We start from the raw sequence: 18,584 nt of genomic DNA, 5'->3' as shown, positions 1-18,584 counted from the left end.
AAGCAAGAATCCAGCTGATATGCTCACGAAGGCTGCTATCATTGAAAAACTGAAGTTGTGTTTGACTTCAGTTGGTCTCCTAGACTAACAAAGGAGGTATGAGCTGCTGCACTGATGGTGTGAAGACATGATTGAAATCAAGTCTTCAAGTGGGAGAATTGTTAGGTAAGATTTTATTTAATGTGGTGGGACCCACATTAAATAAAATAATAATAAAATCTTTTCCCACATCGTTTTTTTATTAAAATTGGACGAGGGAATTAGTTATAAATAGAGCTCAATTCCTTCAGTTATTGTATCCCAAAATCAAAAGCTTTTTAGCTTTGATAAAAAGAGAGTGCATAGAAAAAAAGAGTGTATTTTTTTCTTGAGTGCGGGAATTCTCTTGTGTGAGTTAGAGAAATTATTTTCTCGGTATACTCGGGTTGGGAGTGTGAGAAATATTGAGTGTATTGGTGTATACACTTGTTGTAATATTTCTTCCAGTTATAAAAGTTGCAGTGCTCCGTGGACGTAGCCAATATTGGGTGAACCACGTAAATCTTTGTGTTCTTGTTGGTTATTTTATTCCGCAAGTTTTGGGGTACTATTATCGTCGTGTTTGGCATCGCTTCGGGGGTGTAATTCCCCAACATACTTGACATCAAGGGCGAACCCCTCGAGGTTAGGCAGAATAGCCTTCCTGTAATCCGAGTTCAGGATGTAAGAATAACAATGCTGAAGCGACTTCCACACGAAGAGGCACACTATTCTTGGCTGCGCCTGAGATTTCAAGCAAACCCCAGAGCTTGAACCATTCATCTTGTCGAAACGATCTTTGAACATGGCTATGGATTCATATGAAACGTTGAAATCGTTGGCTGAAAGGGATGCGGAGCTGAGTGAAATTATGTCGCCGCTGAAGAATTTAGCGGCGGGGGAGCCGTCTCGAGATTCGCCTGTGTATGCGTTGAAGAAGCTATGTTCCACCAGTATGGCCATGGTTGACACATGATTTGTTAACATGGAAAGCTGGAAATTAATTAAAACAAGGAAACGTTTATTTAAATGTTGATATCTTAATTTTAAAAAAAAAAAAGAAACATTATCTAATTCTGAAATTAAAATAAAAAAAGGGTTGAATTAATTTGGTTCCAAAATATTCGTGATTGGCTGCTAAATCTTGAAAATGACTGGTCAAACATAAGCTATCTTGGTTGGCCTGATGAGACTCAAAATTTTCTTCTCCAGCGTAGCTACGCACGATTTAATTCAGGTCAAAAATAGATGATCTCAACATCCCATTTAATTGAGAATCTGATCTTATAGCATCAAACAGCCTAATTACCAAAGAGAAAAAACTTAAGACGAAAAGCAGGTAGAGACGTAGGTTTAGGTTTGTATACATACATAGATGCAGGATCATAATATTTTGAAAAATGTCGAAATTAATTAATAGCAAATAGACAATACACATACATATATATATGATAATATTAAAATAAAATATCAATAGGCATGTATACACTTACAAGAGCCGCACTCAACAAGTGCTTGTTTTCACTAGATCTCTTCATCCATGCCCCATACCATATTATCTACAGGCAAAAAAATATATCAGAAGATATAAAAAAGTATCTTGTTGATTTGACCATGACAATATTAATTTTGGCCAATATCTTNATATAAAAGAAAAAAAAAAGAAAAAGGAGGATGAAGTCCTCCTCAATTACCAGATTTCCATGGATACTTCTGAATATGGAACTGTGAACACATCCAAGGCTTTCAGTGTATGAAGAAATCTGCTTCAAAGCTTCCACAAGTTCATCAACATATACCGCTGTTGGTCTCAACATAAAGAAACTTGTATCCAAATTCCGATCATTAAAAGGCACATAACAAGCCATATCAATCAACCCTCCTTTATTAATTTCCTTTACCCTTATGTGTGTGCATGCATATATGTTGCTTCTTATTTCTGTACTTCTGGGATGCGTATGTATATAATATTCATTTTGGAATTCAAACAAAGATTAATAATGTAGTCTTCAGTCGTAGCAATTTGGTTAGTCTTTGTTTGGCTTCTTTTCTGGACCAAAACAGTTAAAAAGAAAAAAAAAGGCGATGATTTGATTGAACAAAGAACCTTAATATATAGGTCATGTCATCCATGTTGACTGACTACTTTGGTATATATAGTTTAATTTGTTTCTAGATTAATTTAATTAGTTTATTGGATATACAACGTTACACATATAAGATATTGACAACAAATATTACATAAACTTAATTACACCAATTTGACCCTTTGAAATCTCCAACTTAATTGGTATTTTTATATATTAATTATGATTTCTTAAGTTGAACGCAATGTTTGTGTAGATGAAAGGTTGTTCAACTTTAAAACTTTGACTGCTAAGATGAAATGTAATACAATATATATAGGTCCATCATCAAAGTTGAAACGTGAAAGCCACGGAAGCCCGTCACGTACCGACATTGATTAAGCAATGTAATAATGTGCATAAATCGATTAAAAGCTCAAAAACCGTGATATAATTTGGATAATAAAAAAATATTGACATATTATATATATATTTTTATCAATACTTGAACCGCTTCAACCATTACAGGGTAATATTTTAATTTTACCATATTGACTGACTGCCCGTGGTAAATCAATAATTCGTCAACTCATGGGAGAAATTTAAAGTGAAACTACTAATTAGATTTTGGGGCTAAAATTGTATACGTTTGTTATTAGAAAATAAAGATGATGATGAGTTGCATATTATATTATATTATTGTTCTTACCGATTACAAACAAAACTCCTCCTTATTTGTACATTACTGGCTAATTTTTACAGCAGAATAACAAACTAATATTCCTAAATTCTCTCGATTTTCTTAGATTTGGACTGGATCATTCTTGCAAAGCTCGATCCTTATCTGAAACTCAACTTTTTAACCAACGCCATTTGCTTATTCTTCGTTATGGTACGCCCTGAAATTCGTGGCTAGTGCGTGTACGTTTGATGGGATTTTGATCGAGGAATCTAGGATACTGAATTTGGATTGTTGTCTTAATGCGAGTGGAGAGAAATGAAATCTTGATGATTTGGATGTGCCTGGTCAGTCTTGGACGGACATCTTGCGAATTTTGGGCCTAGTTAAGTTTGTGATTTGAGCCTCAGATGTTGAGGCGGTGTGGGTTAATTCTGGTTGAAGTACTGCTTCGTGTCATAGAACTGGTTCCAGTGACTTTGGACGTGGTAATTTTTCCTTCAATCCGAATCTCTTTCCAGAAACAATATATGAAACATAACTACCTAGTGAGCAACAACAGAGCACACATGTTATCGGTTATGATTAACTGGCATATATAGCGATTTAGAATGTCATTTGGTTCAAATAAAGATAACTTCATAATTGAAAATTTATTGGTGTATCAAGATAATTATGCAATTTTTACGTTTATTAAGAAATTAATTTTTGATTTAAATGCACAAAGTTATAGGTATGAGAACTTCGGTCAATTGGTTAACTTCTGATTGGAAAATGCATGTGAAATCTGTAAGAAAAAATGATCCATATCAAAAGAAGAAAAGACGTATAGGAAATGGCGACAACCAAAACCTACAATTTTGAAAAACGTTACATACACTATTGAGACACGTATGCGCCTATTCTTTTTTACTATCAAGCTCCAGCAATAACTCATTGATGGTACCAGCGATTGAGGTCTCTAAGCACACTCATCATAAGATCAAAATATACCATCTACACAGAGTTGACATCATGTTTTAGTGGATTCACTGGCACACAGTTAGCTGTTACACTTATGGTACTATCTATTATTGGCTTGATCGTGATATGTGGGTGAACTGTGAAGTCTTGCAACTGCACTCAAAATGTTTGATTTCGAGGGACTTCTTTCCGATTGAAAGTTTAGTTGTTGTCCTACACTCCTACTCCTTGGAACCTCTTAGGTTCTCCGAGGCACTAAATGCTTAGAGCTGGAATTGCTTCATCCACAACAAAAATTTCTTTTTCTCCGTAGTATCACTTCACTCCTTTGAAACCAAATTATTATGAATTCCGGGCAAATAATAAGGGGTAACGTGGGCAGAAGTGTTGATAAAAATCCATATACGGTTTCGCTTATCAGCTGGAAAATCGACACAGTTTTCTGAAATGAGTGCTCATATCGAACGTTCAGGGCAGAGTACTTTTCTCCATCTTACTTCAATCACTAGATACATATTTACGATATATTGCTCCACCTAAGTTGATATTCCTAACTTCCAACATAAGAGCTAGATGTCCTCGGCTACTCAAATACTCGTAGCTTGAGTTTTGGGTGCTGCTGCTCTGCTTTTTTTAAGCCTCGGGCTCAGGCCTGTGCAGACGCGATTGTATAATGAGCTCTTATAACAAATATACGAAAATAGTGTGGGCCCGTGCTCCTGATTAATATTTAATGACCAAACAACCAGGATTTATTAATGTAAACAGCGAAAGCGATTAAAATTTTTCATTTTGGGCCTACAGAAATTTCGGCATGACCTATTCGTAAATAGGACATCCCAAAAAAACAAAACAGCACAAATAATATATATACTCGAAATAAAGTCATAACATCAATTCACAACCTATAGCCGCACTGGTCAGGACTAAACACATGCAGAGCCGGCAAGGCTCGATCACACAACTATCAATTCAAAACATCGTAAAAATAACATTACAGCTACACGGGGCATCTCCCTGATAAATGTATGACTCCATAATATAGTATATATATATGAGAACTCTCAACCATGACTCGACGACTAGACACCACTACCTGACGCTTCACCAGACACGTCAAATCCTCCTGGATAACCTGCTATGTATCAAAAACAACCACAACATAAAAAGAAACTAGGGGTAGGGCCCCAGTACGACGAACCAGTAATATTACGACAAATATAACTGACATGAAATAAAATCAAGTAAAATGCGATGCAATGCAATGTAATGCAATGCGTGAAAGGTAACAACAGATAACGGATACCAAACGGAGTCCAAATGAATCGTATCAACAACAGTAACAGTGACCACCCGTGCCAGGAACGTAGCAACGCAACATCAAGTCGCCACTCATCCATGCACGTAGCATCGAGGGTACGGGAGCTACCCGCTCAGCCCTCATGCAAGTCATCAGGAGTGCTAATCCTACCCACCCGCTCCATCGATGACGCAACAACTCGATAGATCGGTAATAATAGCAATCAACGGAGTCAAGGCTCGAAATGCTATGCACTAATAAGATCAACTCAAATAAATGCATGAATGCAATCACGTAATCACATTAGCACATAAAACACTCCACAACTCATTACAAAATACTCAACGTCATCTCACGTCATAATAGACGTCGTAATGAAAACAGTTCGTATGTACCTCAACTGAACACTTAATTTACCACTGAAATTCCTTAAGGATTTCTCGAATCCAATCTCGTGGCAAATAATTCATTTCATATCAAGTTCAATTTATTTTTCCAATATTCGACAATTAGCCTAAAATTCCAAATTTTTTTAAATTTGGGCTTTAATATTTCTAAATTACTATACGACAATTTTATAGCATTTAAACATCTAATTATTGAGCTCTAAAATTCGAAAACCCAAGTTTAAAATTCTGAATTTTCGAAATTATTCTCAAATAAATTCCAAAAATCTGATAGATACCTCTAATCGACTCAATTCTTGTACCTACAATCAATAATCAATAATATAATAAATATCAATATTGGTACCAACCCAAAAATATTCAATCTTGAATAATCTACGGAATCATGATTTATACCTCAATATATATACCACAATGAAGCTTACGACCCAGAAAACAAAAGCTCTCAATAAATTTTCGAACTCCAGCGACGGACGGCGAAGATTTAACGGTGAAAGAGGCGGCGGGTTTCCGAAGGATTTTCGGAAGTCACGATTTTACCTAGCAAAATTGGTATCAATGGATAGCTTACGTCGAGAGCTTTCCAATCGTATAATTACTTGAATTTTTCGGAGATCGGTGCGATCACAATCGACGGTCAAATGTTCGAAATGTTCGAAATTGACAAAGTGACAGAAAGTCACGGGAGAATGGCGCGATTTCTAACGAAGAAATCAGGAGGATGATAAATTATCATTTTTTTTTAACTTAATTATTACTAAACAAATGGGCTGGTTTCATGTTTGGGCTGGGCTCTTACAAATAGTTAACAGAGTTACTTTAAAATTCTTTCACAACCACTTATAAATCATCTTAAACTTTCATTTCAACAAATGTGGGACGAGATTATCACAGTTTTAATTTGTGAATGTAGGATTTTATTGTGTTTGTGTGATATAATGAAAAAAGGTCCGGTACAGCTTTTCTATACCGTGGAATTTTTCTATAACTTACCAAATCTCTTTCTATATCTGACATCTTTCATGGGAATCAAAGATAACTCATTCCTGCTAAGGTTTCCCCCCTTTGTGATTTCAACTAAAAGATTTTTGTAAATCTTCTTGGGTTCGATATCTTCTCTATTTTGTTTGTGTACCTCACTGGATCATTGCTGCAAATGAAAAAAAAAAAGAGATGGCTGGTTATTGGCGTGTGACAAGGAAGTCATAGTTTTCTTTTCAGTCAAAAATGTGATAGACTAACTGGTCCTGGAGACCTGGTTATAAAAAGAAAAATCCACCCCATACTTAATTCAAATAATTTTTTCTTTCAAATAATAATGTGTTGGACACCCTGGTCCTGGTCGTTAAAGAAAAAAGTATTTCATAGTGAATTCAATTTTCATGACAATGATTCACGCTGGAAGGATATAATAATTCAGTTAGCCCATCTTCGGCCTACCACTAGTTTTTATGGCTTGGAGTGGAAAATTTTCCACCAAGCACGTCCAAGATTTGACTCCATTTGTTGAGAGCTGGCTACTTTTAATAGGTAATAGACTTACAGTCTTTTTCTTACTAGCTGTTCATGTGAATAAGTTTTCTAATATCTCATTCATGGATTTCCTTTCCTCACACATGAAAACAAGAACATGATGTGAAGGATATGGCTTCATTTTATAGAAAATGGAAACATGTTCTATGATGAACTTTCTTTTTTGGGTAGTGTAAGCGCATTCACGGACTCTTGGCCTAAAAGTTGCATGAAATTACACTTAAAAGAACGAGATTTAGATTCCAGGCTGATATTAGGTAAGAAACAGAGAGGATGGTGTTTGCGGATTTGCACTTACGTTTTTTGTTTTCCCAGATAAGTTTAAATTATCTCATATATGCTATATGCAACGAGTATTGGCATGTTTCCAATTGAACGGTACTATAATGCTACACGTAACAAACAGTATGTTCAGGAGTTGATTGTAGGAATCAGTTGTCCAAGCATGGATTCTTAATGACCCTAAGACATGCTGTAGTTCATCAGTTTACTCACGAATTCACGGCTCTACTTTTTAATAGAGACGAGAGAGTCAATTATGGCTGTAGAGACAGCGAGATCATGACCTTTTCCCGGGACATTGGAAAGATTGATTTAAGTTGTATCCGAACATTTAAATGTGCCTATCTAATGGCCAATCGAACCTGTGAAAAGAATCGATCCATCTTATTGTGATAAAGCATGACCTAGTAGTGGGATTCATGTTCCAAAATTGATTTTGATGATAACGAGTCTGCAATTATATAGAATTTGCTTAATTTATTTGACGAGGAGTCTATGATGGAGGTGTTTGGCTTGTACACATACCGGATAGAGAAAAGTTAATTTTGGTAGCTTTGATAGCATCAAGTCCAGGTCAAGTGACCTCTTAATTGTATCTCAAAAGTGCTAAGAAAAACAACTCATATGTTTTGACACCTCTTTAATCCATCTTCGATCTTTGAAAAATCATAAATGGACGATTAGTTTTTATTTGATATCTCATCCTTTGTGTAATTTATTTCCGTTACGCGATATTTTTATCATTTGAATTTTAGCATGTTTGTTTGAAACTTGAATGGACGGGTTACCACATTCAATTCGCTTGAGCTCCATGGCATAAAACGTTAAACTCAACAATCTTGAAATCTGCATGCGTGTCAATCCAAATGCAATGAACACAAATTTTCTTCAGATTCAGCCTGTGGAATCTATCGATATCAAAAGTAATGCATTTGTGCAAACCACCATCGAGTTTTTGAAGTAAAATAAAATCTCGTGTGGTGAACTCGAAGTATTTTTCGAATTTTGGCAGATAGGATTTGTTTTTTTCAGACAGATCATTTACTCATCGATCTGTTTGTCATTTCAGAATGAATTTCCGTACCCAACCTTTTTCCTGCTGTTCAATATAGGGCAGACAGACTTGATAGATATTTCATTCAATGATATCTTTAAATCTTTTTCTTTTTCTTCTTCTTCTTCTTGTTTTTTTTTTAAAGAACCCCAGAGCTCGTTTGCAAGTACCGATGCATAGTTTTATTCAGTTAAATTGCATGAGAGCATCATCCTCAAGNATATATTAAGCACCCCCTCTTTCTTCTCTCCCAATGAAGGTGGGGAATAAATAATTTGGGCCCAAGTGGAGAAAAAGGCAAACACATATTTTATTCGAATGATATATGCTTTTGTAAATTATAATGATTATTTGTGTTCATCAAGAAAAAGGCACCATGTATTGTCTCCTTGAGAGTTGTCGATTCAGTTATACTTTCCCTCTCTTTTTGATTTAATTAAGCTCAAATATTAATTAATATATCATCAAATTTGTTGTCTTTTACCATCATAAGTAATTTCCCCAAAAAATAATATTAAAAAAGATGTGACTTATGGTGATCAATATTAATCATACATATATGTCGACCAACTTGGATTTTCCGTTATAGTTAATCGGTGGGAAATCTATATATTATTTGAATATAGTTTTTTAATTTGTGGTATTCATTCTATCTAAAAACTTGGTATTTATGCAGTATGCTTCAGAGATTTTAATTTAATTTATCGACCAAATAATTATAATATGTTTGATTAATAATTATATTCATTCATTAGTAGCTAGGTCTATAAAATTAATTAATGATTTATTTCACTTCTTTGGTTATATTAATTATTTATTACAAAAGGATCTCCATATAGGAGAATGATCGCTTTAATTAATTTAGAGATGCAAGCAAGACCTTCAATTATTGGAAAATTGGGTATCCTCCGCCAGCTCTTATTTTGTGCAACTTGCTTTTGGTTCACAAATGTAATTTAATTAAAAACCATTTCAACAAGATTTAAATAAATAAATAATATTATGGTTGCATGTGATTTTCTCATAAAATTAAATTAATGTTTCCAACACTGAATTTCGTAACTNTATACACCCCATGCACCGGCGAATTTATCAATCATCGCCACTCACCGGTCTTCCTCTTCTCTTCTTTGTCTCCTCACCGGCGGAAAACAACAGTAATGGACGAATCTTGGAGAATGAGAATTGGGATGCCCACGACACCGCCGCCCCGGAGAAAAGTTGCGAAGCCCAAATTTCCAAACTACCGATCCACTGAGGACGATACCTCTTCCAACATCCGGAAAACTTCCTCCGACGAACACCCTCTAAACCCTGAAGACTTCACCGACGTTTTCGGTGGGCCCCCTCGAACAGTTCTCTCCGGCCACTTCAGCACGGGGTTTCCAATAGCCACCTCCTCTTCCAATTTTTTCTACGAGGACATTTTCCGGCATCCGGAGAATGTGCTTCCGTCGACGGAGAGGATCGGACGGAGCTTGAAGGAGTTTAGGATCCCAACGAAGACTGTTCGAGATCAGCATAATAGTCGAAAGAGTGGTTTCTATACTGATTTTTTTGGGTGGGTTGATGAGAGGGTAATGAGATCAAGATCAAGGTCGAAGACGAGTTCTTCATCGATTTTAAGCTCGGAGGAGTTAAGTCCTATCCGGCGGGCCGACGACAATGTTTCCTTATTTGCTTCGAAGCTCAGGTAAGTTATGTTTTGATTTTTTAATTTTTTGATAACTCGACATACTGACTTCAGCTTTTGCTGTCTGTTTGTTAGAGGGGTTTAATGGATAATTTCCCCCAGTTTCATCTCATTTCTGTCCACATTGAATAACAATTCTTCGACAAAACGGTGACTTTTTCATAGGGAAAATAATAATAATTCACTCGAATTCTAGATGTAATGACCTGTTCTAGAAAAGAGATGCATGCACATTTGAAGTAACAAAACCTCTTGGAAATCAAGTTTCTATAATATGATCAAATCGTCCTGCCAAGAACAATACTTAAGAGGTAATAATGTGCTCCTTTTTCAGGCCAGTTAATGTTAAATCTAGGTGGAATCCACCAATAATGAGGCAAAACGGTTACCGAAAACAACAGAATTTGCCACCATTTTCTGGCACTCAGCCTGTGTTCAACACTGAATATGAATACCCTGAGAATTTCAAGAACTACACATTTGGATTTAGTCGGAGAAATGCATCCCCGGAGACCATTAGTGTTGAACCGATATCAAACAGCAGCTTCAGAGTGTCTACAGATTGTTTAGAACCGAATTCACCAGCATCAGCTGTTTCTTCTGTTTGCCATTCAGACATGGAGCAAAAAACAAGTGCTGTTGAGGAAGATATGTTGATGCAGGATCAGGTAGAACTGGAAGAAAATGAAGTGATGAGCTCCTATGTTATTGAAATAAGCTCTGATAATAGGGAAGGGACAAGTGAATCTAATGGTGTCGACGAAGCAATTGCATGGGCAAAAGAGAAGTTCCATAAACATTGTGTGGAGAGTAAATGGGGATCTGAAAATTGCGAGAAAGGGAAACACTTGGAAGGTCAGCTAGAGTTTCTTCCTTGCCATGTCTTTTTGGCTATTATTTATATGTATATAGCATTGACTTAACCATACATGTCGAACTTCGCAGAAAATCTCGGTAGGAATCAGTTTTCAGGACAAGCAGATAGTTTTGGATCACTGGTATATGTATGTCATTTGTAACATGAGCTTACAGATATAACTCGAAGACATTTACACATTTTACGATCAACATGTGATTTACTGTGTGCATATTGTTTACTTGATTTCTTTTCTTTTGCTTGTGATGTAGGATGAGCAACAAGAAAAATGGGCTTTAGAAGAAGAAATACAGCCATTTGAAAGCAAGGTAACTAGCCACAAATGCAGTCAATAATGTTATATACAGCTTAAGAGAGCAAGAAAACTTATAATTTTCTTCCGTAATTCATGGCAGTTACAAATACAAATGCAAGTAATGGATGAAAAGATAAGCTTGTGGTCAAAAGGCAAAGAATCGGACATCCGGTTGCTGTTATCTTCTCTGCATCATGTGAGATGAATTTGTTGCATCTAATGACTCCTGTAGATGCTTATCTTTTCAAGGGTTACTAAGATTTTCATTGTGGGAGGCATAATAATATCTAATACCGTTTCTATGTTCAGATTTTATGGCCTAACAGTGGTTGGTTTCCGATACCTCTAACAAATATAATCGAAATCCCGAAAGTGAAGAAAGCATATCAAAAGGCAAGGCTGTGCCTGCACCCCGACAAGCTGCAACAAAGGGGTGCTACGCTCCCACAAAAATACGTAGCCGAGAAGGCTTTTTCCATCCTCCAGGTTACTTCAGTCATCTAATGCTCCAGGGGGATAATCTTTTGTTAATTTCAGATATAAATGATCAATTACTAAAGCATTGTTTCATGATTTTAGGATGCTTGGGCTGCACTGGTCTCCCAAGACATCTACAGTTGATGAGAAGTTGCTGTAAAAGAAGTGTTACTTCGGATGCAATATAAAGGCCTTCGAATGCATGCCGCGGAACACATCAAGAAGAATAATGAACTGAATGATGAGTGTTGTAAATCAGTGTGTTGTGTTAGAAATTATCTGAAGTGCAGATAGTTTATATATGTTATGATTTTTGGTTTGATAAGCTAGCAATTCTGTCATGTTCTGTTTATATAATTGGATTTCTTGGCTTCTTGAACATGGCCTACTCTGCCACCATTCTTAATACTAGGAAAAAGCCTACTGTAATTTTTAAAAAAAATCAAGATGCTCGTTTTTTGAAATCTGGTGGAGATAAATATCTCGGCCTTCGTTGACATCCTTCATAAACCTTAATTCTTTTTTAAAATTATTGTATTAATTTTTTGGATTCGAATATTATATATATTTGTTATGTGTTTCGGATTAGTAGCCTGCAGTAGATTAAAAGGTTTCAATCAAATTTTTATATAAAAAAAATTAAAACATACAAAGCGAGCAAGCCTAGCATTAACCAGAAAAAGAATTGAATTCATTCTATTCTCTTATTTCTTTTTCAGCCTATTTCTGCTTGAATTAAAAATAAATATATTGTAGATTCTCATATATCAGACCATCACATTATAATTGAAATTTAAATTATTAACGAAATATAATTTATCAATTCATTTAAAATTCAAAGATTTTGCTTAGCTACTGTCTGGGGTGCAATGAAATCTCAAGTTCCAGCCCGCCTCTCTGCTCTGCGTTGTTTTCTTCAAATGTACCCAGCTCTACCAAAACACGTTGTCGTTCATTATTATTATTATTATTATTATTATTATTATTATTATTATCGATTCTTGACAGTCATAATCACTTGATCATCTAATTACAGAGAATAAAATCCCAACCGTGCGTGATCAAGTTTCATCTCCTCTGAATGCATATGTTGAATTCATCTACACTTCTTCTTTTTTCGTCAACGTGTAAAGATGCCAACACCAATGATTTCTCTACCAAAATGAGTATTAAATATTTGTTTAAGAGTGTTCGTAGAGGAGTTTATGTCGCAATGTAAAAGGTTTGCTTGCTCCAGGTTTTTGCCTAAATTTTGGGCAGAAGCATTCGAATGGGGTGAGAGTCTTGAAATCGCCAAGCAATCTAGTCCAACTAATGGCTTTGCACGGAAGAAAAATAACTCATAGCTCATACAATATGCTTACCATATCAAGTAAACTTTCATTAAAAAGATAACAAAATACAGATTGATGCCAGAAAATGTCAATTCTTGTACACGCACCAAGCTTTTATACCAACTTGTATATAGTAGCAAGCCGACTGAACCAATATATCCACCTCAAGGCATTAGAAACCAAAGGGCAATCCATTTATTACAATCGTAACACAAAGATATATAATCACGATCAAGACATCGAGGTACCTGCACCTGTGAAAACATAAACATCATGATGTACAGTAGCCTTCTCACTAATAGTTAAAGACTGTGAGAAGAAGCATATGTATCATTTTCTTTTCCGGGGTACCAAACTCGTTTCAGTTTTCTCATCTGACGCAGCTTGAAAATTGGCCATATTGATTGTAGAAAATATTATACCACATTGACTCCTCATTTCCACACTATCACACATTATTCACACTTACCATCATTCACTTCAATGTTCACCTCATCGCCAGTTTTCCACACAACATCTTTCAACCCAATTGACAGGTTCTTGTAAAACTGCCAACGAGAGAGATTGAAGTCATCATAAATGGATTTTTATAGATAAACGAGAGAGATTTAAGTAATCATAAATGGATTTTTATAGATATTTAGAAGATCCTGCAATGAAAGGAAATAAATTTCAAGTGTTAATACCTTGTGAAACTCTAATGTATCTCCACCAGTTTTGTGAAGCTGAACAATGTGCAGTGAAGGAGCCAACTCAAAAATCTGCAAGGACATTTCACAGAAGATAAATACAACCAATCAAATAAAACAACAATTTTCATTTTCCAAGATAATCTGCAAGGGAATTTCAGAGGTGGTCCTATAAACAACATGCCTCAGTTGCAATTGATAGGTGACCCTTGCGCCCAGACTTTTCCCCATGAAGTTTCATCTGAGAAGGATGAACATTACGGAGAGTTTAGACTTGAGACTTTATTTTTGATGAAAAAAGTAGCCCATGAAAGTAACTTAAATCAAAACTTATATTTGACACTAATTTTGGTCACAATAATATGAATTACAACTCTTCGCTTGCTCTTGCTCCCACTTCGTTCCACAATATTGTCACATAGGTTCTAAAATGTTCTGCAGATAATAACAAGAGTTAAGGGTGGCATGTGCCTGGGAAACATGCAAAAGGAAGCCACAGCCCTACAAAAAAGATTCCATGACCAAAATGAGAAGAGGTGTTGGGTGGAAGCAGAGAAAGTCTGAATCACCTTGTAGTTCCTCTTCTTCACACCGAAACCTAAGGAACCAGCAGCTTGCTCAATTTTTGAAGCAATCTCATTTGCAGAACATTTGGATGCAAATCTCCTTTCTCGCTTAACAAACCCCTGTACCCATCTAAAATGTTGGGCACATTCCACGAATGCTTAAAATAGAGTGATTCCACCACTCCACTGCAACTATAATTTCTAGTTCATACATGTACATACCATTTGCTTTTCAAAAAGAGAATTGAGATTGAAACCCTGCGAGAAGGAGATAAGCTCAAAGGCAGTCATGATCGCTGGTGGGGTAGGTTGCTGTTCCTCTTGCATTTCCACGACAAAGTCCTGTGAGTCCTGAATGCAAGAAAGAGTAGTTTAGTAAATCTATCTTTAACATTTAAAGAATATAAGCTACATCAAAACACCCACCACTGATTCATTAAAAAGAGCATCAACATCATCAAGAGCAACTTCCTCGCATTCACATATGGGTTTCATGTATCCTTTTTTGAACCACCCATTTTCGAGAACCTCGGCAATTGTGATCCTCTGATCCACATGGCAAAATCATGTAAGGAAGTTACAGTTGGTAGCAAATAGAGATCAGCGGATTTTAGTAAAATAGCTGCAATAAACACAGATTTTTCTGACTGAAAAAGCTAAAACGCTTCTGGTTTTGTCCTTCTCTTCCTCTGGCACTGCTCGAAGGGTCATATGTAAATAGCATGGAAGAAGTGAACATACCGTCAATGGATCGGGATCCAATAATCTTTTGATCAAATTCTTGGAGCTGGCAGAAAACCAAGGAGGGCATATGAACTGAGCTGCAAATATCTGACATGATTTGAAATGAAGATTAGTGTGGGTTGAGCATTAAAAACATATATTACAAATTTTGTCTCTCTAGTGTTTTGATACTTAAGTTCCATTCAGGTCAAGAGATGCATGTTTGCGAGGATGAATAAAGTTCAGGTAAAAAGGAGTACCCCCATTAACTCCACAAATTGAAGATGACAGATTTCATGTCAAGCAGAATAATATACAATGATTGTTACCTTTTTGTACAGTACCATAAGATTTGGATCTTCAAAAGGCAAATAACCAGCCATAAGAACAAAAAGTACGACACCACATGACCAAATATCTGCTTTAGCTCCATCATAACCCTTACTTTTAATCACCTAGATAATTTAGTTAGATGATTAAAAGTCTTAGATAGAAAAGAACTTGAGAACGACATGCACCAAAAGCTAATTGCAAACCTCTGGAGCTACATAGTTGGGTGTTCCACATGCTGTGTGAAGTAACCCATCTTCCTGACAACAAGATTACGAAATTGAACTTCAATCACAATATAGCATCTTGGGTTACGCTAGATTAAGATCTTGACAAGATGTCCCCAAAATACAGCAACGGGATAAAGCAAAATCGTGCTTACCCACACTTGCTGAGATAGCGCACTTAATCCAAAGTCAGAGACTTTAAGGACTCCATTGACATTAAGCAACAAGTTCTCCGGCTATATATTTTAAAAAAGAATTTGAGTTACCCGTCGTATCAACCATCAACTATCAAGACTGTTGCGCACAACTCTTTCCTGAGATGTTGCAAGATTAACATGAAAATTAGAAGCTTACCTTAAGGTCTCTATGGTAAACGCCTCTGCTGTGGCAGTAATCTACAGCATTAACTAGCTGCTGAAAATATTTTCTAGCTTCATCTTCCCCGAGCCTACGACTAGTAGCCTGGCTTCAAGAAACCGTTAGGAGTATTGTCATGAGTTACTATTCCTTATAGTCAATCTGTCGTAATTGCAAATTGACAGCTAATAATAATCGTAACTTACAATCTTGTCAAAGAGTTCACCACCATTGACAAATTCCATCACGATGAATATCTTTGACTTGTTGGCCATGACCTGCAGTGCAAATAACTCAAATCAATTTAACAGGTTTGCACAAAGTTTGCTTGACAAGTTAAATACCAACCTCGTGCATTCGAATGACATTTGGATGCCTTATTAACTTCATGGTTGAAATTTCGCGCTTAATCTGCAGGAGCATTAGATTTTAACAAATCGAAGAGAAACAAAACTTACTGGCAACAAGACAATGGAGCACGCCAGAGACCAAAAAGAAAAAACACGTAGTTCAAATTGTTAACAACACCAGCTCGCTCCAACAGACAAGAATTAGAAAGAGATATATTTTCCAATTCTCACATTCATAACATCCCTACAGAATGATAAGAAACATGAACATCTTTATTCATGCCATGTCCAGCTTGCAAATTCATACTGCTACAAGTTGATCCAGAAAAATTTCGCATCATTGAAGTAGTTTCAGAATTTCAATGCCGAAAGAAGTTGGAAGACCAGAAAGCTACTCTGGTAAAAATTGGGAAAACATGCTTCAAACATAAGTTTAAAAAGTCCAACGAACTCCTACTGCAAATGAAGAATTGCAGATAGAATCTGCAAAAGACCAGACACTCATAACACAAGCATCGCTCAATATTCCGTGAAGCCTAAAAAAACTAGAAACAAAAAACCCGAGGGATTGGGGCGGGGGTTATCTATCAGCACCTGGCTAATCATCTTGTGCTTGAGAACTTTATATTTATCGATAATCTTGATCGCCATATTCTCACCAGTCTCCAAGTTCCTTGCGAACTTCACCTTACCAAATGACCCTTCTCCTAATGTTCTTCCAAATTCATACTTTCCCACCCGTGTCCTCCCAGCTGCACTCTCACTACCTCCGCCCCAACCAACACTGGATTTCGATGCCATTTTCTTTTGTAAATCCCGCGTCTGAATAAATACGTGTACGTACAGGTTCGACCAAAAAGAAGTAGCCTTTTTATGATATTCAGAAATATTTTCACTCGCCTTGATTTCCAGTGCGGCTCCCGGTCATTGTGTTAACCCTCCAATAAAAAAAACCTCTTCTTTTATTTCTTGAATTCGAAAACGCTAGAGCCGTTTCTTCTTGCAAGGCTGCCACACCTGAGACTTCTTCACATTCATCTTCTCCTCCAACGATCGGGAATTTATGTATCCATTTTCTCCTCTGTAGGATTCCGAATGGCAACCATTGTTGAAACAGAAGAAAATAATGGAAGGCCAAGAAGGGAGAGGCATTAATTTTCCTGATTGAAGTTTGTACTAGTTGAAAGCTTGAATACAAAAGGTCGCTTTTTTCAAAAAGAAAAAAAGAAAAAAAAACCGTGTCAGCCGCGGAGTGGAATTCAAGTAACCTATTTTATGGGGAAGATTTAAGGAATTAATCTACATTTGACTCTAATTTGAAATATAACCTCATTTTTTAAATTTATTTATACCTTTTTAAAACAACTTTTCTTTAACCATATATCCCCAAATTCATCATAATCACAAATTATCAACAAATATCATTTTTCGAAAATACAAATTTCCATCTTTTCCCAACATTGCAGCCTCCCCAATCGTTATTAACCAAGCAGAATAAAAGATGAACATGATTTGGCCAAGGAATCTGATAACAAACTTTTTTGACGAGAGGAAATATTTTTAAGACAAAAGGATAAGATAAGATAGAATAGTTGGAAGACAGGTGTGTGAAAAAATTAGGAATTTTGAAATACTTTTGTGTTATTATTCATCACTAACTATTTATTTTTTCCGAAAAAAAAAAATCTATTTCACTGTTTTATCCAAAAGTAAATTTTTTTTTGTAAATCAAAATGTTGTGTTCAATAAAATATTTTTAAATCAAAATAATTATACGAGCACAGCTTATTGTATTTGCGATGCTAATTATTAAAGTATATAGTTGTTAACTATGGCATATATTAAGGATGTGTTTAGTTGCCCATATATATAATATTTAAAAAATACAATTTTACTTTTAATATATTTACTTTATCCATATAATAATTATTTATTCAAACCAAAAAATGCATGCAGCCTATTTATTTGAATTTTTAACCCAATAAATAATTGGAGGAGATCCCTCCAACTATCTCTCACACGCAATCAACGCAAGAATTGATTGCGCCTCGGACCACATTTATTTATATTTATAATATATAAATGTGTTCAATATAATAATATGAAATACAGAAGAATATACTGCATTTGTTTTTATTATTTAACACGACATTCTCATTCGAGACTTTGTTGACTTTGAATTAATACTTTTAGCTTTTAACGATTTCATATTAATGAATGTACATCGATTGAATTTAAATCTAAAGGAGTCATAGTTTTTGAATCCATTAATGATAATGTACGTATACAACAATATCATGAGGAGCATTGTGATTGAAAATAACAAAGGGTTTTCTGTCTTTGTGAATTTGAAATAAATAAGAA

General features: G+C 35.6%; 3 protein-coding genes across 8 annotated transcripts; 1 reads left to right on the top strand and 2 right to left on the bottom strand.

Annotated features, from left to right (window-relative positions):
- Positions 1 to 49: 49 nt before the first annotated feature.
- Positions 50 to 1,976, bottom strand: LOC140985283 (uncharacterized). Its single transcript, XM_073453087.1, has 3 exons — positions 1,713 to 1,976; positions 1,512 to 1,577; positions 50 to 1,011 (listed from the first exon to the last, which is right to left on the bottom strand). The coding sequence occupies exons 1-3, from the start codon at positions 1,884 to 1,886 to the stop codon at positions 565 to 567; spliced, it is 687 nt and encodes a 228-aa protein (XP_073309188.1). The 5' UTR covers positions 1,887 to 1,976; the 3' UTR covers positions 50 to 564.
- A 7,415-nt stretch (positions 1,977 to 9,391) lies between these two features.
- On the top strand, positions 9,392 to 12,100 carry LOC140984302 (uncharacterized). Of its 2 annotated transcripts, none has more exons than XM_073451603.1 (7): positions 9,392 to 9,995; positions 10,330 to 10,850; positions 10,941 to 10,999; positions 11,124 to 11,180; positions 11,268 to 11,363; positions 11,477 to 11,653; positions 11,747 to 12,100. In XM_073451603.1, the coding sequence occupies exons 1-7, from the start codon at positions 9,463 to 9,465 to the stop codon at positions 11,786 to 11,788; spliced, it is 1,485 nt and encodes a 494-aa protein (XP_073307704.1). In that variant the 5' UTR covers positions 9,392 to 9,462; the 3' UTR covers positions 11,789 to 12,100. The 2 variants fall into 2 exon arrangements, with proteins under 2 accessions (XP_073307704.1, XP_073307705.1); XM_073451604.1 differs by having other exon boundaries at positions 10,941 to 10,993; positions 11,747 to 12,093.
- Positions 12,101 to 13,004: 904 nt separating this feature from the next.
- LOC140984303 (CBL-interacting protein kinase 23-like) lies at positions 13,005 to 17,408 on the bottom strand. Of its 5 annotated transcripts, none has more exons than XM_073451606.1 (14): positions 16,815 to 17,408; positions 16,219 to 16,281; positions 16,077 to 16,148; positions 15,868 to 15,975; positions 15,669 to 15,749; positions 15,493 to 15,546; positions 15,286 to 15,411; positions 14,975 to 15,064; positions 14,660 to 14,779; positions 14,456 to 14,584; positions 13,852 to 14,353; positions 13,665 to 13,739; positions 13,448 to 13,526; positions 13,005 to 13,232 (listed from the first exon to the last, which is right to left on the bottom strand). In XM_073451606.1, exons 1-11 carry the CDS (start codon positions 17,019 to 17,021, stop codon positions 14,093 to 14,095), a joined length of 1,311 nt encoding a protein of 436 aa, XP_073307707.1. In that variant the 5' UTR covers positions 17,022 to 17,408; the 3' UTR covers positions 13,005 to 13,232; positions 13,448 to 13,526; positions 13,665 to 13,739; positions 13,852 to 14,092. The 5 variants fall into 5 exon arrangements, with proteins under 5 accessions (XP_073307707.1, XP_073307708.1, XP_073307709.1 ...); XM_073451607.1 differs by having other exon boundaries at positions 13,005 to 13,526; positions 13,852 to 14,102; positions 14,237 to 14,353; XM_073451608.1 differs by having other exon boundaries at positions 13,005 to 13,526; positions 14,237 to 14,363.
- Between the last annotated feature and the right edge of the window lie 1,176 nt (positions 17,409 to 18,584).

Source organism: Primulina huaijiensis, chromosome 9 (assembly GCF_012295235.1).
Source record: "Primulina huaijiensis isolate GDHJ02 chromosome 9, ASM1229523v2, whole genome shotgun sequence".
Lineage (NCBI taxonomy): Eukaryota > Viridiplantae > Streptophyta > Magnoliopsida > Lamiales > Gesneriaceae > Primulina > Primulina huaijiensis.
This window is presented reverse-complemented; position numbering and strand designations above follow the sequence as displayed.